This window comes from Nipponia nippon, unplaced genomic scaffold, assembly GCF_047370975.1.
Source record: "Nipponia nippon isolate SJK-2023a ecotype South Korea unplaced genomic scaffold, ASM4737097v1 scaffold_3, whole genome shotgun sequence".
Taxonomy (NCBI): Eukaryota; Metazoa; Chordata; class Aves; order Pelecaniformes; family Threskiornithidae; genus Nipponia; species Nipponia nippon.
The window spans coordinates 101,840,712-101,860,369 of NW_028262347.1; the positions used below are offsets into that span (position 1 = coordinate 101,840,712).

Here is a 19,658-nt window from a genome sequence, read left to right on the forward strand (position 1 = left end):
AAGTCACCACAAGTACATGCCTCTCTTACAAAGAATACATATACTAACTTTGATCTTCAGACTAATGGTTGGAAATGATGATTTTAAAAAAACTATTACGTGTAGGTAATAGGTAGCTTTTCTGTTAAATTCATAAACTGAGTTCCCTGTCAACATGTCTGATCATAGATTAACATTCTAACGGAAAGGCAGCTCACATTTCTGAATGTAATTTAAAAACACTGAGCACTATGATGTCTTTCCATTGGGCATATTCACAAGGAACAAACAGCACCAGTCAGCCCACCTGTCAAATGGGAAATGCAGAGCTGGCTCATAACATATGAGCCACATTTTCAATATCATTAAGTATATTTTAACTATATATATTCCCCATCTTTTAACATTCAGCAAAGCAAGCATTGAAAAATGGTGCTTCATGCAAATTAAAAAATTAAGGACTGAGCATTTGTACTCAAAATGGTTACATCAGTCCAATACATTATATAAAATTGAACAGCTGAGAGAACTGAGCACATAAGCTTCATGCTGAAAAAAAACAAAACCTAAACAAAAATCCCCACCCAAAATCCCCCCCACATTTTGAAATTCCTTTGTTAGTTTTACAAAAATAAAAAATTAAGTTTGGAGTTGACAAGCAATAAGCCAAACATTGTCACTCTAGTCTTCGGTGCAACAATATCAACAGAGCAAGAGCCTAACTTTTACCAAGCCCAAACACAGTGAGTTGGTATGTATGCCAAACAGCTCATAATCTGAAATATACATCAGTCACCACTGGACTAACACCATGCTGATGTAACTTTCCTCCTATCAGCCTCAATAAGAGCTGATGCCAAGACCTATACCGAGTACTTCTAAGAGCTTATGGATGAGGGAATGAAGAAGGAAGTAGAGAGTTTAAAAATAACAAAAACCTGTAATCATGCAGGTAGGTTTGGATAAAACAATCAAAAGGGAGATAGAAATTTGTAATTTCTTATTATTCAAGTACTTTTTTACTCCAAGACTGCTCCCATTTTGGTCCAGTTCCCTCAAGGTCAGTTATGTCTCCCAATCACCCATGTCTGATATGTTGTATCTTTTTTTGTTAGTAACCTGTAATATGTTCTTTCTTTCTAGGTTGAGTATGAGAAGGTTATCATTGACAAAGTGCTGAATCGAAGTAGACCAACTACTATAGTATCACCCCCACATTTTTATTATTAAAAATATAATTTATACATTATACATATATATAAAGGCATTATACATATATTATAAAGATGTTTAAATATAAGATGTTGGTTTGTGTGTGTGTGTCTGTGTGTGCATATATGTATTAAATGCCAGTAAACTACTTCTGACAACAGCATCCCACACACACTATGCTTTCTACAAAAAAAAAAAATGAACTGGAGGTGTGCACACATTCAAGTACTGTTATATACCAGTAGAGCTCATATACCAGCTGCACAGGGAAAACATTAGAGACTTGAGCACTTAAAGAGAAGCTATTTGAGTTTGGTCCAATTTGCAAGAGCTGTCAACTTCCCTGAGTTTTGGATGGATTACAAACTATACCCTAACATTAGATATTTTGCATTTTATTTGTGTTCCTTTAAGTGATTTCTATAGTCTTTCACCATAGCAAGAGTTCCTACGAACATGAGCAATGAGATAGTTTTGAAAATAACAAACTCTTATGGCTGTGTTATACGAAGCACATTCACTGCTACCGCTTATGGACTCAGTGGGCAAATTAAGTTAAAAATGGAGAAGAAATTATAAAGAAAGGAAATTATCTTCCAACTCTACCAATGAGCAACTCACTCCGGCAAGCACGGTCACAAAGAAATACCAGGAGAAACCAAACAAAAACAGAAATAAAAATCATAAAACTTTGCATGATTGTCAGCACCAGTTCATGGGTAAAGCCTACAACTGAGCTATAACACTGCATTAAGTATGACCTTAAAGACAGTATAATTACTGTATAGCATGTCTGGTTTGACATGCTGGCTCCTGAGCCTGAGAAAAATGCATGGCCCTTTTGCACTTATATGATACTCGTTCTTCACACTTGCATGAGCTAAGGATTTGGGGATTGTCTTTTTAAACATCTTTTTAACTTATGTAAAGATGATTTATGTAAAATGCAAGATCTCAAAAATGGCACAGACCACACAAAACAACATATAACAAATAAGCAATGCATAAAAAGGAGCTTTGTAAGGATTTTACCTGCCAAATGCCAACTAGCTATTTGTACCATGACCACTCAGCAGGTTTGTTGAATACTGGAGGAGACACCCTTCTTATTTAGTGATTGGTAAGCAAAACTAGTCAAGTTCTTTACATCTGCAACTAGATGCTGGGAATCTTGTGCATTGCATTAAAGAGAGAAGAAAATACCTTTCAACAAAACAGAGAGGAAAAGACAGAGACAATAGCTCCAGGATTAATGCAGGTTCTTCCCTTCAATCAAGCTCCTTGTCCTCAGACAACAGTTATTTCTGCAGTCCTTCGCTCGTGTTTCACAACAGCAGTGATGAGGAAATACTGTTTTAGAGTAAGAGAAATTAAGGAAGTCAGAAAGTAAGAATGGTCCATCAGATTACTATACTTATAACATGCTCTTTGTCATGCCCTTTTCTTTAACCCCCAATATTCTTTTAAAAAAAGTAGTTCTCAGTCTTAAAATCCAGATAACCATAGACTACGCAGGAGAAGTCATTATTTGCAATCTATTGACGCTCTCTGAAATCTAAAACAAGTGCATCAAACTATTCCTTCTCCAAATGCCAATACTTTCCATAGATTGCAGTAGTCTTCCATTTATTAACTAACTGATTTTCTCTCAATCTGACACAGATTTCTGTCATTCAGAATGGAATTCAAAACAAAAACTAATTTTTGTTTAAGACTGATTACAGTTCTCACAAGAGGACCTGGATTAACTGTGCCAGTGAATTAAGCCCTCCAGGTACCCAGAGAACAAGTGCAGATTGTGTGGACTTCACCTCCAGCATCACTCCAAAACCCAACTTCAATCTCACACCAGGAAATCAGATCAAGAGAAAGCAGTTCACTCCCTGCTCATTTGTATATAGAGAAAACGATGTGATGCAAACATCAGTTCACTGGGAAATACCCAGCCTCAGTCAAAAGGTCTTAACAGCCTTGAGTCAATGGATACTTAATACGACATCCAATCTCTGTTCAAGTCCAAGGAGTTTGTTACTCACCCTTGTTCAGGAGTACAGATTTCACCTTTACTTATGATTGCAACAGCCACTTAGAGACGGATGTCACCAAAAAACCCAACTTCCATCATCCTTCACAGCAATGTTCACTAGCTATATTTAAGGATGGAACAGTTCAAGTTCATAACCTTATTTTACTTAATGTCAAATTGTGCAATATGTTTAACATTTTTACCAGATTTAACAGCTCTAGTAATCCCCCCAAGAATTCTCCACCACCCAATACGAACACACACTGACCCGCCCCCACCAAAGGTTCAGATAACAAGCTTTTGCCCAGTTCTGCCACGTGATACACTCTCAAAACAACTCCTTCCACAATGTTAAGCCTTCCTGAGAAAAGCAGAACAGAAAATAATCTTATGTTCTGATCTGTCAGATACAGTAAATCAATGGATAATGGCCAGCACTGGGGGTCAGAGGTATATATACTACAGTGTTTTCACAGTCCGTTAGTGGCTATGTGGCCATAAAAAGGATCAATGGACAAAAAGAGAGGCTGTTGGGACTAAAGAAGATAACAACCACCAGTACAAGATTGAAATACAACAATTTATACTCTAAGTTTGGCCTTACATATTACCGAGTTTGGAAAAATAACTTATCCATCAAAAAAACAACTTGCATTCTTGGCACAGTATGCTGAAATCAGTGAGATATTCAAATACATATCATAAGCCATTAATTTGATATTTTTAAAATTAGTCATTCACTGGTCCCCTTCATATCAACAATAAATCAATGACTGCAAATAAAACACAGCAGGAAAATATACAAGTGACAAAAATACACACAGATAATACTTTGTAAAGACAAATATTCTATAGTCACATTTAAAGTTGACAAAATAACAGAACACAGGAACGGCTATTGTATGCAAGATAAGGTATATCTTAATAATACTTTTTAATATTATTCAAAGTTTTCAAAGGGGGAAAAAAAAGTTTTCCTTATACGTTACCCAGATCACATCTGCTTCCTGTTGAAATGCCTCTTTTCAAAAGGGGGAAGCATGGTGGGAGGGAAAAGGAGGGGAAGAAGAGAGCAAGGAGTAGGTTTAGTTTTGATTGTCTATCAACTATAAAAAGTAGAATTAATATTTGAAGTCTAAAATCCTTTTTGTTACTGGTAATACTCTCCTTCCATTTTTACAACAGACATACACCTATAAAACCTTATCTTACACAACTCCCAAGGTATCACCCATGTAGAAAGTGAACCCACCATCACACTTGTCTTCAGTCCATCTAGTAGGATAAGATTATTTCATAGTTATTTTACTAGAAAGATAATTATGCATAACATAGTCCATAGTGATTAATAAACATGTAAGACTTCATCTGAAATACCATTACATCTGTAAATTTTAAATAATTTAAATGATTCCTTGTATATAAATATTTCATTTAGCAAACTGATTTCCAGCTGAATTGCTTCTAAAGAATGACCATCGCTGGCAGTGTCAGTGTACGTTTATTTTCAGACATTCATAACATTTCAACATTACTTAAAAAACAGCATCTTGTGCTTACTGTAGGACATCCCATATGGGTAAACGTTAAGTATCCACCTCAAACTACAAACCTACTCATTTAATTTATACATTACTGCAATAGTAGGAGAAAAATTATCAAGAATTTATACATTTCAGATTGCTTAGCTGTGGAAAACGCTATCTCTTGGTTGAAATCTCTAAACACAATTCCATTTACCTTGAAACAGTGAACTATTTCAAGTATAAAATTTACAAACATTTGTAAACCACTGTTTTCTTAGAGTAAGAAAGGAATCTCAGCTACTACTGAACATCTTTTTTTTAAAAAAGCAATACAAAGTCTTCAATACTTAAACATATTAATTCTCTTTTCACATGGTAAACTGTGGTCATGCTTGAAAGAAAACAAAAAAACACGGAGAGTGAAACAGATTAACTGCATAGCTCCAATACACTTATTTCAGACAACATACTATAAATCATCTTGAAACAAAACAGGCAATTATAATGTGCACAAATGTTATGATACTATGCATCTCTACTGGTCCAGTGGTTCCAAATTATTGAAACTGATGGCTGAACAAAAGCATATTGTTTCAACATACTTGGATTACTTGAACGATTTGAATTCTTTCTTTAGCTACCCAGTGCTGTCCAGATCTCTCTAATGTCAATAAACACACAGATAGATAGATGTCTCTTAGATAATTCAGGCCACACCTAAGGGGATTAAAATATATGACCAAAATTTCTGTAGCAGTGTGTTTTGTTTGTAAAGAATCATGACTTTTTTTTTCCCCTTCAATACTGTAAGAAGCATCTAAAATTAAAGCAAGTACATACATTTTCCTTCAAAGCATTCAGTGAGGACAAAACAGCAGCTCCTTTCTCCTTCTAACCACTACCCCATATTTCAGTCCTCTTCACCTCAGTGTAAAAGAAACAGGAGTGAGAGCCATAAGACAGAATCATTTCAAAACACAATCAGCTATTTGTAAACAACACTCTTCCTCCTGCAGAAAATCTGCAACTGCTGGTTGCAAGAAAAAGCAGCAAGTAAGGTAAATCAATTAGCCTGCTAATTTCTCACCCTCATTTATTTAGCTCTGCACTGTATTTGTCGTAATTGACTATAATTATGTTAATTACTAACTCCAGCATAATTACTATATTTATTGTCATTGAGCACACTATGTACCCAAAGCAAAGCTGGCATTTGTCGGGCATCAAAAAAATAAATAAATAAAACCACACAACTGTCGGGAGGGTTTTCTCTGAAAACTGGCTGATACACCTTCAGCAAATGAAAGGGCAAAAGAGATTTCATGCAATGCTAGTTTGAAAGCATCGGTTCATTAAGGATATTAATTTTCTGATAACTACACATTTAAGCATGACACACTGGAGCAGTATCTACAGGATTTAGCAATTATTAATGCGTGACAGTTTCAAATGCTAAGTGAATCAATTAAACAGCAGCATTCACAATTTGAGAAGAGATAACTGCTTCATAACTGCCTAAGACTACAATTTTCACATGACAAAAAAGGGCCATTCAGGCTCCTTCAAAACCTGACAGGTCAAGAAAGAAGTTTGAAACAAAAGCACCTTATAACCATCATCTCTCCTCTTTACTTGTCAGATCAACTTTGCTAGTGTCTCCGCTGAAATGGCATCACCATGCCAGCTGCCACAAGGTGATTTTTCATGTCTTGTCAAAGAAATCTTTTATTCTATTTGCTCTGCATTAACATGTTACATTTATTGATCAAGCCCTTTCTGCAGCCACAGCAGGGCACTGTGCTCTTATGCCTAAGGGGGCTTTGATGTCCTGGTGACATTCTAGACCAAATAATGCACATACTAAATGGATTTAATGCAGAAATGTGTTTGTGCATGACAGCTACATTAATAACAGCCCCTCACACTGATAAATATGCAATTGCTACGATTAGGAGTTACCCAATTATGGTGAAAATATTTTTCTACCTTATAAATAAAACCATCAAAAAGTTTTAACAATAGTGCATTTTCTTCAACATTTTAAAATGCTATAAAGATCAGTCTAAAGGCTTTTAAAAAATATGTCATGCTTTGTTTTGAATTCTGGCTTTTATTTCCATTTCTCTTTTGTTGTTCATCTTCCTGTTCTGCATGTCTTATTGTTGCACAGATTGGGAAGGTGGCAAGAAAAAAAAAAAAAAAAAAAAAGAGCCTCTCTTTCACATACTCAACTCACAAAGAGGAACATGTCCTATAAAACTGAAGCCCAGTTTCAAGCTGCCACTTGCATATTGCCCCAGGCAAGAAAACAGTAGGCAGAAGAGAGAAACAAACAATCTCTAGTTCACAGAGAGAATATTACAAAGCCTCAGCCTCACAAAAGTCATGGAGGAACATTCCAGACTAGGATTAAAGTTCAAGGGGATGTTTTCATACATATACCCTCTTAATCGGACAGTGGAAAATATGCACAAGCACACACTGTGCAAATTATTCATGCTTCTAGCAGAAATAATCTGCACCCTAGAGAGAGGGAAGAGATATCTGTATCTCCATGAGCACAATTATTGGATTAATCCTCCCTCATTGGCCAAGATTAAAGATTCACTCTCCCTTTCACCTCATAGCTTAGACCCAGAAGAAATCTCTGCAAGAAAAAGGAAAACAACTCACATGTTTAAAACTACTGAGGACAAAATTGGAAGATGGCCTTCTCTGTGAATCAAACTGCAGATGTTATTTATAAAAACATGGCACCTATTTGTACAAAAACACTGACATCTGTTATTCAAGCACTGGAGTGCATTTAGCCTTTAATGTGAAAGGAGAAATTTGGCACAAAGTAAGTTATCTAAGACAAATAAAAGAACCTTTGAACAGGGGGTGGGGGTTTCTCTCCACAAGACAGCAAGATGCATCTAAAAAAAAAAAAAAAAAAACAAAACAAAACCACTACTTTGTAGTTCATCCAAATCTCTACTCCCTACCTACCTTACATCCTTCTTATTTATTCCTTTATTTCCTTCACCAGTGATTATTATTTACCTTTTTTTTTTCCAATGAAATCTTTAACTTTCAATGATCAATGGTAGTTTTTCATTCCCCCTTGAAATCCTTTTCAGTAAAGCCTCCCACTAACACTAACGCATCAGTGACTTTCCTTCCCATACTCTATGTGTTCATTAAATGGGAACCGAGGAATGCTTTCCACATATTATGAAACAAAAGAGTGGCCTTTACAGTACTCTGTTATCAGGGAAGGCTATCAAATACAGTTGCCATGAGAGACTCAGGAGCAGATTTCCAAAGTAAAACATCTCTGTTCCTGAAACATGCCTTATTGAAAACACACGGTGTAAATAGTTCATTTCTAAAATAGCTGAAAATCACTACCAATATCAAATCAAAAGAGCTGCTATAACTCAGGCCATTTGATGATGACCACACCAATAAAGCTGCAGAATCATAGTATAATTTAGGTCAGAAGGGGCATCAAGAGGCCATCTAGTCCAATCCCCTGCTCAGAGCAGGGCAACTTCAAAGTTAGATTAGGTTGCTTGGGACTTTGTCCAGTTGCGCTTTGACCATCACCCAGGATGGAGATTCCACAGCTTCTCTGGGCACCTCTTCCACTCAACCTTTCTCATCATGAAGCCTTTCTTACAAACAGTTGGAAATTCCCCTGCTGCAACCTGTGATGACTGCTTCCCGTCCTTTTGCTGTACATCTGACAGGAGCTTGGCTCCATCTTCTTCACAACCCCCCATTAGTCCCAAAAGGAAACAAAAGACATTAGAAAATATTTAAACAAAACCTGTAAGGAAAACAGCATGAGAAGAAATAATTCACAAGTGGACTATAGTGGTCTGGGGCTGAAGGATTTCCATCCACCAGAGGTGTAAACAGGAGGCAATCCAGTGGCACCGTATCTTGCTGATTACAACTCGCATGCTTAAGCGCACACCAGTTTTTACACACAACAAATTGCTATTACTCCTCTTTTTTCCCCAAAATCCCCACAAAAAGTTCCCTTTTGCCATTCACCTCTATCTTTCCTTTCCCTCCCAGGGAAAAGGGGAGATGCATAACCATTGCAACTGTTAACAGTCACTTTGCTTCGGCTGCCAGAAGAAAGACAGCTGGATCCACGCATCGCTCAGGGTAATCAAGGAGAGACACTAGTTCTTGGACAAAGGCAAACAAGACAGACAATTCTTTTGAAGAACAACTTTTTGTGATTATTTAATCAAGCGTTGCTATTAGATTTACCACATCTGATGTAAAGACAATTAAGTATCTACACAGGCCCTAATTTTTAGTTAATAAAGAGAAAGGAGCTCTAGCCTAGGAAAAGTCGGAAGTCAGAAAAAATTGGTGAAAAATAGACATTTTCCTCTCTATTAAATTGCCAATACAAAAGAACTAACAACACCCTTCCCCTCCTCCAATTTAGTTCTCTGGTCCTGTGTACATTTATGTGTTTACATCATACCCAAAAAGAAAAAAAATCGGAGAAATCTGACTAACAAAACTACCACACCTAAGAACATTGAGTCCACATAATTACTCTTCATTGCAGAAAAAAAGAAGACAGACAGAAGTGCCATAACAACCAATAATTAATTAGAAGATATCCCTAAATTTTTTAAAATTATTATCCAAATGCGTATCAACTCAACAAGTTTAAAAAAAAGGGGGGGGGGGGGCGAGGGGGGAGAAAATCCTTGGTTTGTACACAATAAGCTATATTTCCTAGAAAAACACAACAGCATTTCTTGAAATGTGTTATTAAGGGACAAGCTTGGCACAAGTTTTTTGCTTGTAAGTCACAAAATATAGCATGCTTGACTAATTTCCCACTTTACTAACAGCCTCAGTCTTCCCACCCTTTTTCCAGTATACCTGGATAAGCCTCTGAAAACACACATTTGCAGTGGAAAGCCTTAAATGGCAAATAACTTACCTGGATCTATCCTGACTTTTGCAACAAAGTTACCTACATTACAGTGGTATCAAAATCAGTACGATTCACTAAAGCAATTGTTCAATCAAGTATTACATTATATCAGTTGCATAAGAAAGTTTTGTGACATCTGCATCAGGCAGTACAAATACATCTTTCTGATAAGAGTCTCTTATGTGGATAAGCACGTGTGTGCGTGCACAGTAAAGACTGCAAGTCTCACAACTGCACATGACTTCTGGTTCGAAAAGTACAGCACTGCCTCAGCAAGAAGAGCTTGCTGCCAACTGATCACAAAGCTGAACACATTACTACGACATAGAGATATCTCTCTCCGTGCAACTACGCTCATGATAACAATATCAAATAACATGACTGCAAATACTGCTGCCCACAAAATAAAAAAAAAATCTTCCCTCTATCTCAATTTCTTAAATTCTTAATGTACTTGTTATGTTGTCAGAAATTCTATTGACACTTTTACATAACAGAATTTATTGCCTGCTACAGGAGGATGATTCCTTCCCAAAATACACTTGGCAGTAGCCATACTTACAGAGGATAGGACACAGAAACTCTATATGCAAAATACCATTAAAAAAAAGGTCGGTAAGTATTTATTTACTGCCTAACACTGAGGACAGGTAACTGTTGAATATTTCGGCATTTCTCTAGCTTAAAAACAGGCTATAAAATTAGTGACCACTGAAATATTTTTTCTTTCAAAGAACATACACACACTCGCATCTAATAACGAATCACATTATAATGAAAACCAAGATCTTTACTGCAAATAACTACTGCGCCAATATTCTCTTTATCTTTTTCTAGATTTTGATCACCTTTGGTCTTCTTCACCCAACTTATACCTTTACCAACAGATAGCAAGTTTTTTCTAGAAAATCAAACTCCTTTCTAAAGAGACATTAAGTTTAGAGTTTCTTCCCCACTGAAAACAACATACTAAACTGAACTTTTCAAATTAAGCATTCACTGATAAAAATCATAAAACTCATCACTATACTACAGCATTGTCAGATTTTTCAAGCAATAATATTTCTTTAAAGACAACAGTGATCTTACTGTTTACACTTGCTTTAACAACTGCCCAAGACATCTATTCTATATCCACATTCATTTAAGGCTATGACATTTATTCTACATCTTATCTGACTCTCTACAGTATGCAGGCACAGTGTTCATATATGAATGCAGACCAGTCTGAACAGTTACTGTATAATAAATACTTCATTATGAGTTTCTATATGTTTAGTAAATCTATCATATCTCAAATAAGAAAACATTAAGCTAATACTAAATGTGATGAGAGTAGTACCTAAGCTCACAAAGGAAAAAAAAAAAAAAAACGACAAAAACCACATAACAAAAAACCCCCCACCTCTCCCCTTTTCCCAGATCTGATTTCTGGCCTTAGAATACTTTTACAGCTTTACAACAGCAAGCTATCCTACATCAAAAGTTGACTGCAGCTACTGCAAAATCTAGCACTTTCTCTCACATTTCCCCACAAAAGATTTTAACACACTTTTTTTTCCCCAAGCCCTAATAAAACCAAATAATATCCCTTCTGAAAAATAGGCTAAGTGAGAGTGTTTTGGGTAGGGAAGGAAAGAAGTGATGAAAACACAGATTTGAGAAATACACCACCAATTAAGCTCTCCATGAAAACATGAACTAACGACTTAAAGTTTTAAAGTGGTATTTTCTACTAGGTATTACATGTAGATTTAATGTTAATATTGTACTTTATGAAATAAAATGAACTCAGAGGAACTGTTCTTCAAATCATGCATTAAATGAAAGAAACAAACTTTTTTTTTTTTTTCTTAAAGGCAGTACCTCCAGAGGTGTAAAGAAGGAACAGTCTTGTTTGATGACATTAAATCTGAATACACATGCAAAACTTGAATTATCTTCACGAAAATAAGAAAAAATGCTCATTCAATCCCCTTCCCCAGCAAAATTCTCTCTTCTGATTACAGTTTCCATAGGTACAGAGTCATCAGCGAGAAGTATAAGACAAAAACAATCCAGAGATTGTTTAGTGCCTCCTTTGTTCTGCTACCTCTTCCATGTAGGAATCGGTCTTTCAGAGTTGACAGTGGCTCAGGATAACATTTATGAGTGTTAAGTAAGTTAAAACCAGTGGTTGTTCCCCCTAGCAGAACAAGGCACCTGCACACTACTTTTATGTATCTTACTGCTCACAAGCAGACTCTAAGCTTACCCTCAATAAAATAAAACTCAAAAGAGCCCAACCCTACCACTGAAAAACTGTGCTTTTTCTTAAAGACAACTACACTCCATTCCTTTTTCCCTACTTACCTACAGAGTTGCCAACCTGAAAGATACGCTGCTGAACCTCACCAGGCTATCTCAACAAGGATTAAATGAAAAAGGATACTGTAATAACTAATGGGAATACTATAGAATTCTAAATCAATCCATATATTAAAATAATTAGAATTTATTTATAAATTCTAACTGCACTTAGTTTTAGCACTTAACTACACAGCTGCCCAAAAATAAAACCATACAGCAAAAAAATATCATCTGGGAAAAGGGTATTACAAACCACTTATGGTAATAACCAGAGATCTACAAATAAAAAGGAGAGAAGCACACACTTACTTGTATTTTGGTTAAGAACAATTCACTCTTGATCCCATTCTTCACTTCTTCAGGTAATGATGTTTATTTTCCATTTTGAGCAGAGAACAAACCATTAGCTCCTCATTGGGCATCATTTATATTAACTCAAGAAATTTTCAGACTCACCTGGTTATTTGTGTTCCAAGTGTGCAAGAAAAGTAGACAAACATTGCCTATAAAACAGTGTCACACACTTGATAACTAAATGTACCTGACATACATGTATGTTTCTACTTTGGAAAAAAAAAAAAAAATTCTATTTCGGAGTTGGTGTTCCATATTGCACGTGAAAATCTATATATTGCCACGTACCTTAACAAGTTGAAGCTAAGATCTAGCCTTTTTGCCATACGTCCATATTTTCTTCCTAGGAATTCTGGAATTTCTTCACAGTCTTGACTAATGTAGGACACCTGAGAATTGGAAACAAAAAGGAAACATTTCATAAACGGATTATTTAGTTTCCTGTCCAGATTCTGTCTCATTGATAAACGACAACACACAATATAGTAAATATTCTTTACAGTTTTAAGCTACACCAGTTTCACTACTATAGAATCTATCACAATCTCATTTTCCTATTGATACAATCAGCTTAATATTCATTACATCTATAGTCTTATGTACAATGTGTTGTCTCCTTTCAGGTAAAATTAATTTGATCAAATACATCTCATTTCTTCTATTCCACTGTTAATACTTTGATCTAACACTACTTTGTATTACCATTCTGACTCACTCCAGAAGAAATTTTTTTTGAAAGATCAGAAGCCATTCAAAGGACTTCCTAGTTTGCCTCTCAGTACACAACACACTAAAAGATCACTTTGGAAAGTTTGGTCCAGAAATACCTAAGCAGTGTACTGCCAATCCATTCTTATAACCATTCCTTGAGGAGATTATTATTCCCAGTGATATGCTAGGGACAGAGCAAGAGGGCTGCACAAGATCTGAAAAGCCAAGCATGCAGCTGTTTTCAGACAGTCATGTAAGTCTTAAGATTTCTGGCTTCAACACCTATGTGCAGATCACACTTATCCTTATACCCAAAATACTTGTCAATGTCTGTCTTCTTTTTCATACCAGCCCATCTAACCCACCTGTAAACACAGGAAGAATTAGTGGTGGCAAAAATACAGTTGTCTGAGATTATTTTTTTTTTAAGTCAGGATGAAGTGAGTGATAATATTTCCAGAAAAACACAAACAATAGAACAGCTAAACTTTTTCTGTTCTCTTTGCTGCATTGTCTTAGAAGTCTTTGGTTTGATTTCTTCAAAGAATCCCCACAAAGCCTGCCAAACCTATTGTCATGAATTCTACACATCTATATTGGCTCATCCTCCCAGTGTTCAAAATAGCAATATGAACACTGACATTTCAGACTTTGTGCTAAAGAAATCTTAGTTGCCCTTAAATGGCAACTTGCTAGTTAAGTGGAATTCAACACTGTGTTAGACCGCTATCTATAAGATATTGCTATTATCTAAATATTTAATATAAAGTCAATTTCAAGACCATATCCCATTGGTCTAAAAGGTGTTAGATCAAAAATACACAAAAAAGTCAGTCAAACTTTGTTTTGATAGTATTTCACTTTCTTTTAAAGTAAAGACTCCTCTGCAGAACAGAATGACGGTATGTGCTTTTGCACGTCATCCCAGTCTCTTACACTCTAAGAATGATTGCAATCTGATAATACTATATTGCATCCCATTTAATTCATTTTGTTCAATAACTTCAACAGATAAAGCTGACAACAGTGAAATAATTTTTACGAGCAGAAAACAGGTAGCTTGAAGCTCAATTTAACAACTTCTTTCCCTTGTTAAACCATACCTGCTTTTGCAATAAATTCTGCTACCAGACATACACATGACTTTAGCAAATATAAGGACAAAAGGGAAAGCAACTGTTTTAGGTAGTTGGCATCCTAATGGTTTGGACATAACAGAAACCGTTTTGCAGAATTTATTGAATTAAATATGTTTTTTTGTTCTCCAGTTTTCATCCAAGACAAATACAACACACTTTACAACATACATGCAGGTATGCATACAAAAATTGCTTCATTCTTCACTGAATGGTAGATTTCTTTATACTAATGCTTGCAAACCCTTGGAAAGACACCACATTAACAGCAGAATAATACTTTGGATTAAGCATTTTGTTCAATGTAACACATTGAAATAGAAAAGACTAAAATATGACGCCTATTAACACTAGGAGTGCAAGACCATCCTGAGCAGCTACAAACACAGCAAGAGCACAGATCACCTCTTTGCTTTTCACTCAAGGAGGAGTGGTGGAGAAGGAGTAAGAGACTCTGGCTGGCATTCCCACTGCTTCAGAAACTTACCTGGCCATAAATGTTCTAGCTCCACAAGAACAGAAGTTGAAGAAAAAAGTTCATACAAACACATTTTGGAGCACACAGGAGGCAAAATACATTAAATGTTGCAAAGCTTCAGCCGTTGAACTCTTATAATATACAAATATATCTGCACAACTGTTACAAACAGATTATTCACAAGCATATTTGCAGAGGAAATATGGTTGTCATGACCTTTTAATGCTGAGGCCTTGTAAAAGGAATTTTACTTCCACAAAGTCCACCTCAGCACACTCACAATACAAGCACCTTTATCAATTTAAAACAAATAGATTTATTTTTCCACAAAATACACAAAGTGCATTTAACTTCAGATCCCTATACCCCACATACATGAACTTGCTTCTGATACCCAAGAACTGTCTTTACTGTAAGAATAGCAGCAACCGCCAGTGATACAATAGAAAATAAGCCTTTTTGAACAAGAGTTATTTCCCCGCTCTCCTGTTCTTTAATCCTTGAACAATGCTGATATAAAACAAGACTTCAGTAGTCTGGACAACAGAAGAATAACATTTCTTCTTTTCATTGTTTCAGTTCAAAATATTTTACCCAGAAAGCAATAAAATGTACATAATTCAGTATTTTTCCTTTTGCATCCATCTCAAATACCCTAAAAATGAGCTTTCAAGTACATATCCAGAGATGTCACCACTGAGAGATGAGAGCAAGCATACTTTTCCCAAGACTCCTCAGCTCTTTGGGTGCAAGGCACATCAGTAACAGGAGATTTCTTAGATTTTTCTGTACCAGTCACAGAACATCACATGGGATTAAAAACCGGATGTAGATGTTTTCATTGCCTAATTCTCCAACTCAAATCTAATACAGGTTAGTCACAGTCAATCATTCTTAGTACTGGTGCCCTGCTCAATATACCACTGAAATGTTCAGAAAGTTTCCCAGAAAGCCCAGCATCAGATAGGCTATGGACATCTCAGACATTCTTGCAGACTCTTCAACACACTGTATGTAATTCAGGAAAAAAAAAAAATGTTTTAAATATTTTGTATAAAACATAAGTTAACCAGTCAATAGCAGTTGCAAATCTCTTCTGCTGTAGTTTCAGAGGATATTACCATTCAATCTCTGCAATCATTTTATAATGATATTGTAATCTTAGTAACTCATAAAGTAACATCTTTACTAAAGAATGTCACCAAATAGGTCATGTATGAACTCTAGATATTGCATATTCCCTTCCACCACAGGGAATTACATCTGGAGAATATTTCCAGTCAGTTGAGCATTATATTTTACTCTATGCTGTTAGAAGATTGAATGTTAGGCACATAGCCAAATTAAGAATACGTTTTACTTAAAGGGGCTCAAGGCATGCTCGAGGGAAGAAGGCAGCATGTTACTCAGTGCCATAGTGCACCACAGAGACCACAAGAACAGTTTCCTGCAGCAGCTGCAAAATTAGCCGGTTGCCTCCATATCACACACACAATTACATGAATTCCACACAGAAATAGAGACCAGATTAAAGAAGCAATTAGACGGGCAGCACCCTGGTTTAATAGCAAACCATTTTCAAAGAGAGGATAAGCTTCATTTATTCTTTTTTGGGGGAAAAAAAAAATATTTTGCTATTTTTAGCCAGAGGCTCAGCAGTAATGACATCAATTCTTAGCCAGAAAATTTTTCAGTAGCCAAACAAGGCTCTGGGTAAAGGCCAGTAGGATGTTTTACTTCCCAACTTCTGTCTTCAACCAAAATGAAACATACATAGTGTTTACTTTCAGCAGGAACAACACTTAGTGTATTTCAGTCCTTCTCCTTCAGTTTATTCCCGCAGCCTACTCACACCTGAGAGCGGCAGGGTCCAAGAGCAACCAGAGGCCGCTCTGGAGCACGACACCCTCCTCTGCCCACCGGACCCCGCACCGGGCTCCGCTGCCAGCTGCAGATCTTGCACGGGAGTCAACTGTTACAGCCGCGCCGCTCCCACCGCAAAGCCTCAGAAAGACGCCTGTTGCATCCGAGCAGGCTACAGCAGTAGCAGAAGTGGCAGAGTGGTAATCCCCTGCCACCAATTACCCCGCTGCTCCCTTACCTACCCGTTAAGAAAGAGCGCTGCCATGCCCACACGCACACCCCCAACCCGTGCCACCCTGAGCACAACCCCAGGGGCCGCCCCGCCTTCCCCCCCCCCGCCGCACCGCCTCCCCCCGGGCCAGGGACCGCTCCTCGGCTCTTTCCCTGCGGCGGCCTCGGAGCAGCGTGCTTGCGAGAGGGGCGATACCTGAGCAGCGTCCCGTGGCGCGGTGCCTACGTGCCGCTGGAAACTAAAGCGCCCCGGACCCGTGCGAGCCCGCCGCCCCCCACCCCCGCGGGAGCCTCGCCCGGTCAGGAACAGTCCCGACCCCAACCCCGGCCGGGCGAGCGCCCCGGCGGAGCGGCGGGGGAGCCGGCGCGGAGTTCGGGCAGCCACGACCAGCGCCGGGGGCGGGGACGCGCCGACCGGGGCGGGCTGCCCCCGGCAGGTGGGGCCGCCGTCGCGCGGGCCCTGCGAGCCGCGGACACTTACTTGGGCTCCGCTCACCACGACCCCTGCCATGGCTGCGGGGGCGGCCGCGCCGGGGCTTCCGCGGGCTCGGGGCTGGGCCGGGCCGGGGCCGCCGCCGCTTCCTCGCAGCAGTCAGCTGACGCGGGCGGAAGCGCGGCCGGGCCGCGGGCGGGGGCGGCAGCGCGCGGCTCCGGCCGCCACCTGCGGTTGGGCTGAGCGCGCCCGCAGCGGCCCCGGCGAGGGCCGCGGGGGTCCTACTGCCCTCGGCGGCCGCTTCGGCCCCCCCGGGGCTGCTCGCCCTGAGGCCCTGCCGCGGGCTCCCCGGCAGGAGCGTCCCGCTGAGGCCGCAGGACGTTGACGGAGGGGACAGGCGAGAGCACGGGGCTGGGGTCTGCGTCTCCAGGCCCCGGACGCCCCTGTCCGGCGGCTGCTGCAGGCCCCGCTGCGGTGCCCTGCCCGGGGTGCAGGTCCAGCCGTCACGTACCCGCCTGCCGCGTTTCAACACTAGGCTGGGACCGCACGTTGGGGTACGACAGTGGTGGAATAGGCCCTGGGAAGAAGTGACGGAAATAGCTGATAGGTGTGACAGTGACAGAGGAACTGGGGCTTGAATTTCATTCCCTATAAGGAGCTAGCCGACTGGGAGGGTCATCTGGACTGGCTTTCCACCTACTGAGCAGGCCATTAATTAATTCGTGGCATTGAGCATAACTTGCCTTTGAAGAGATGCATGTCACTGGTAAAGCAGCACTTGCAGAAATAAACCCATGCTATCTACCGGAGAGGCCCACATCCCCACAGGGATATTTTTTGTCTAGAGAATAGAGGATAATTTGTGTGGAAAACAGAAATATCTTTGGAATTATCAGAAATAACAAACAGTCCTTCAAAACGGTGTCGAAACAGTCCTTCCAGGGCATGAGAATTTGCTAATTAAAATAATGGCATGATGGTAGGTTACCACTAGTTAGGCGGAGTAGGGAAACTGAAGGTTTTCTGTAAGAATTTTATGCGAGACTTTTAAAGATACTTAGGTTTCTCAGGCTTGGATCCTAAATCCTATTAGTCATCTACCTGCCTCTTCAGCTGCCTAAGCACATTTAAAAATCTGGCTCTTCTTTCCCCTTTATTGCTAATATAGCTTAACTCGTTCTTGCTGAAAGCAGAGGCACATGCTGTGAGGGGAAATAAGTTTCAGGAGGATACGTATTCTACACTGCAAACCACTTTCTACAGTTTATTCAGAAACACAGCAGAAACTAATACTGTACTTGCTGCTCTGCCTCTTGATATCAACAGAATCAGTTCTTGGTACAGCTGAGCCATTAGACCTTCTCTAGAGCCATTCCTCCTTTTACGCTGAATGCTGGACAGAAAACACAGAGCAAATAGCCAAGGAAAAAAAATTTTGTACCGCTTTTCCCTCCCTGTTATTTTAATGTATTGTGTTAAAAATAGAAATGGACCAACAGGTAGAAAAATCAAAACACAGTCAATGAACAAATCACTCCACTGCTTTGCATGGATCTAAATTTCCTTGTATTGTGTAAGACAGAGAAGAATCAAACCCTTCATTCACAGCAAATAAGCTGGTCCTACACCGATGAATAAAAGTTCTGTTTCTCTAAGTAAGAGCTTTCCATCAAGGCATACTTGCTAGTTCAGGTCGTCACTCAGCATGCTTCAAACAATCAGTGCCTGTATTTATTTATTTATTTTACTAGATTATATACTAAATATCGTATGCCAAGGAAAACAAGTACTTTGTGAACTGTAAATTTAAACAAAGCAATACATTCTCCTCTTCCTGTATCTACCCCTTTTTATCTCTCCTTTACTTACAAGCATGCGGTTCCCATCAGAATGAACACGTATAGCTCAAGGCACAAAGTGGCCTACTGCTATAGTTAGCTGTATTTGTCTTAATGGAGTAAATTCAGTTCAATACCACACTCCTGTAAAATCGGAATAACTATATTGAAAACAATTTAGCACATCATTATCTACATTATTGGTATTAATTTTAGTAGAGTGTTAGCTGTCACTTTAGAGATATCTACGAAGAAAAAACTCCTGCCTGAATAGTTTACAAAATAGCACACACAATAACAGGTCTGTTTTTTCCAGCTTCTTACATTGCCAATTGCATTAACCTGCCATTGATCCTCCTACTTACTAGGCAAGACCTTGTCTAGAGGGAAAAGTTGCAGGTGCAGCTCCCTAAACTGGGTGACTTAAATTGACTTTATCATCTCTTCAATCAGTTGAGCTGAATTTTGTAAATTACAAAAACAACTTAAGGAGATGGCAAACTGTTTTAAGTGCATCTGGCTTATAATAATTCTTTTGAAACCAGTTCAACATTTTCTTGTAGAG

At 38.7% G+C, this 19,658-nt stretch overlaps 1 protein-coding gene across 1 annotated transcript in view; it reads right to left on the reverse strand.

Annotated features, from left to right (window-relative positions):
* The window catches only part of LRMDA (leucine rich melanocyte differentiation associated), a 694,523-nt gene extending 677,084 nt beyond the window's left edge, over window positions 1–17,439 (reverse strand). Inside the window, exons 1-2 of the mRNA XM_087764921.1 lie at window positions 17,304–17,439; window positions 12,692–12,792 (exon numbers count right to left, since the gene is read on the reverse strand). Coding sequence (XP_087621047.1) covers window positions 12,692–12,792; window positions 17,304–17,333 — 131 coding nt within the window. The 5' untranslated portion in view covers window positions 17,334–17,439. The remainder of the gene's footprint in view (window positions 1–12,691; window positions 12,793–17,303) is intronic.
* Window positions 17,440–19,658: the final 2,219 nt, after the last annotated feature.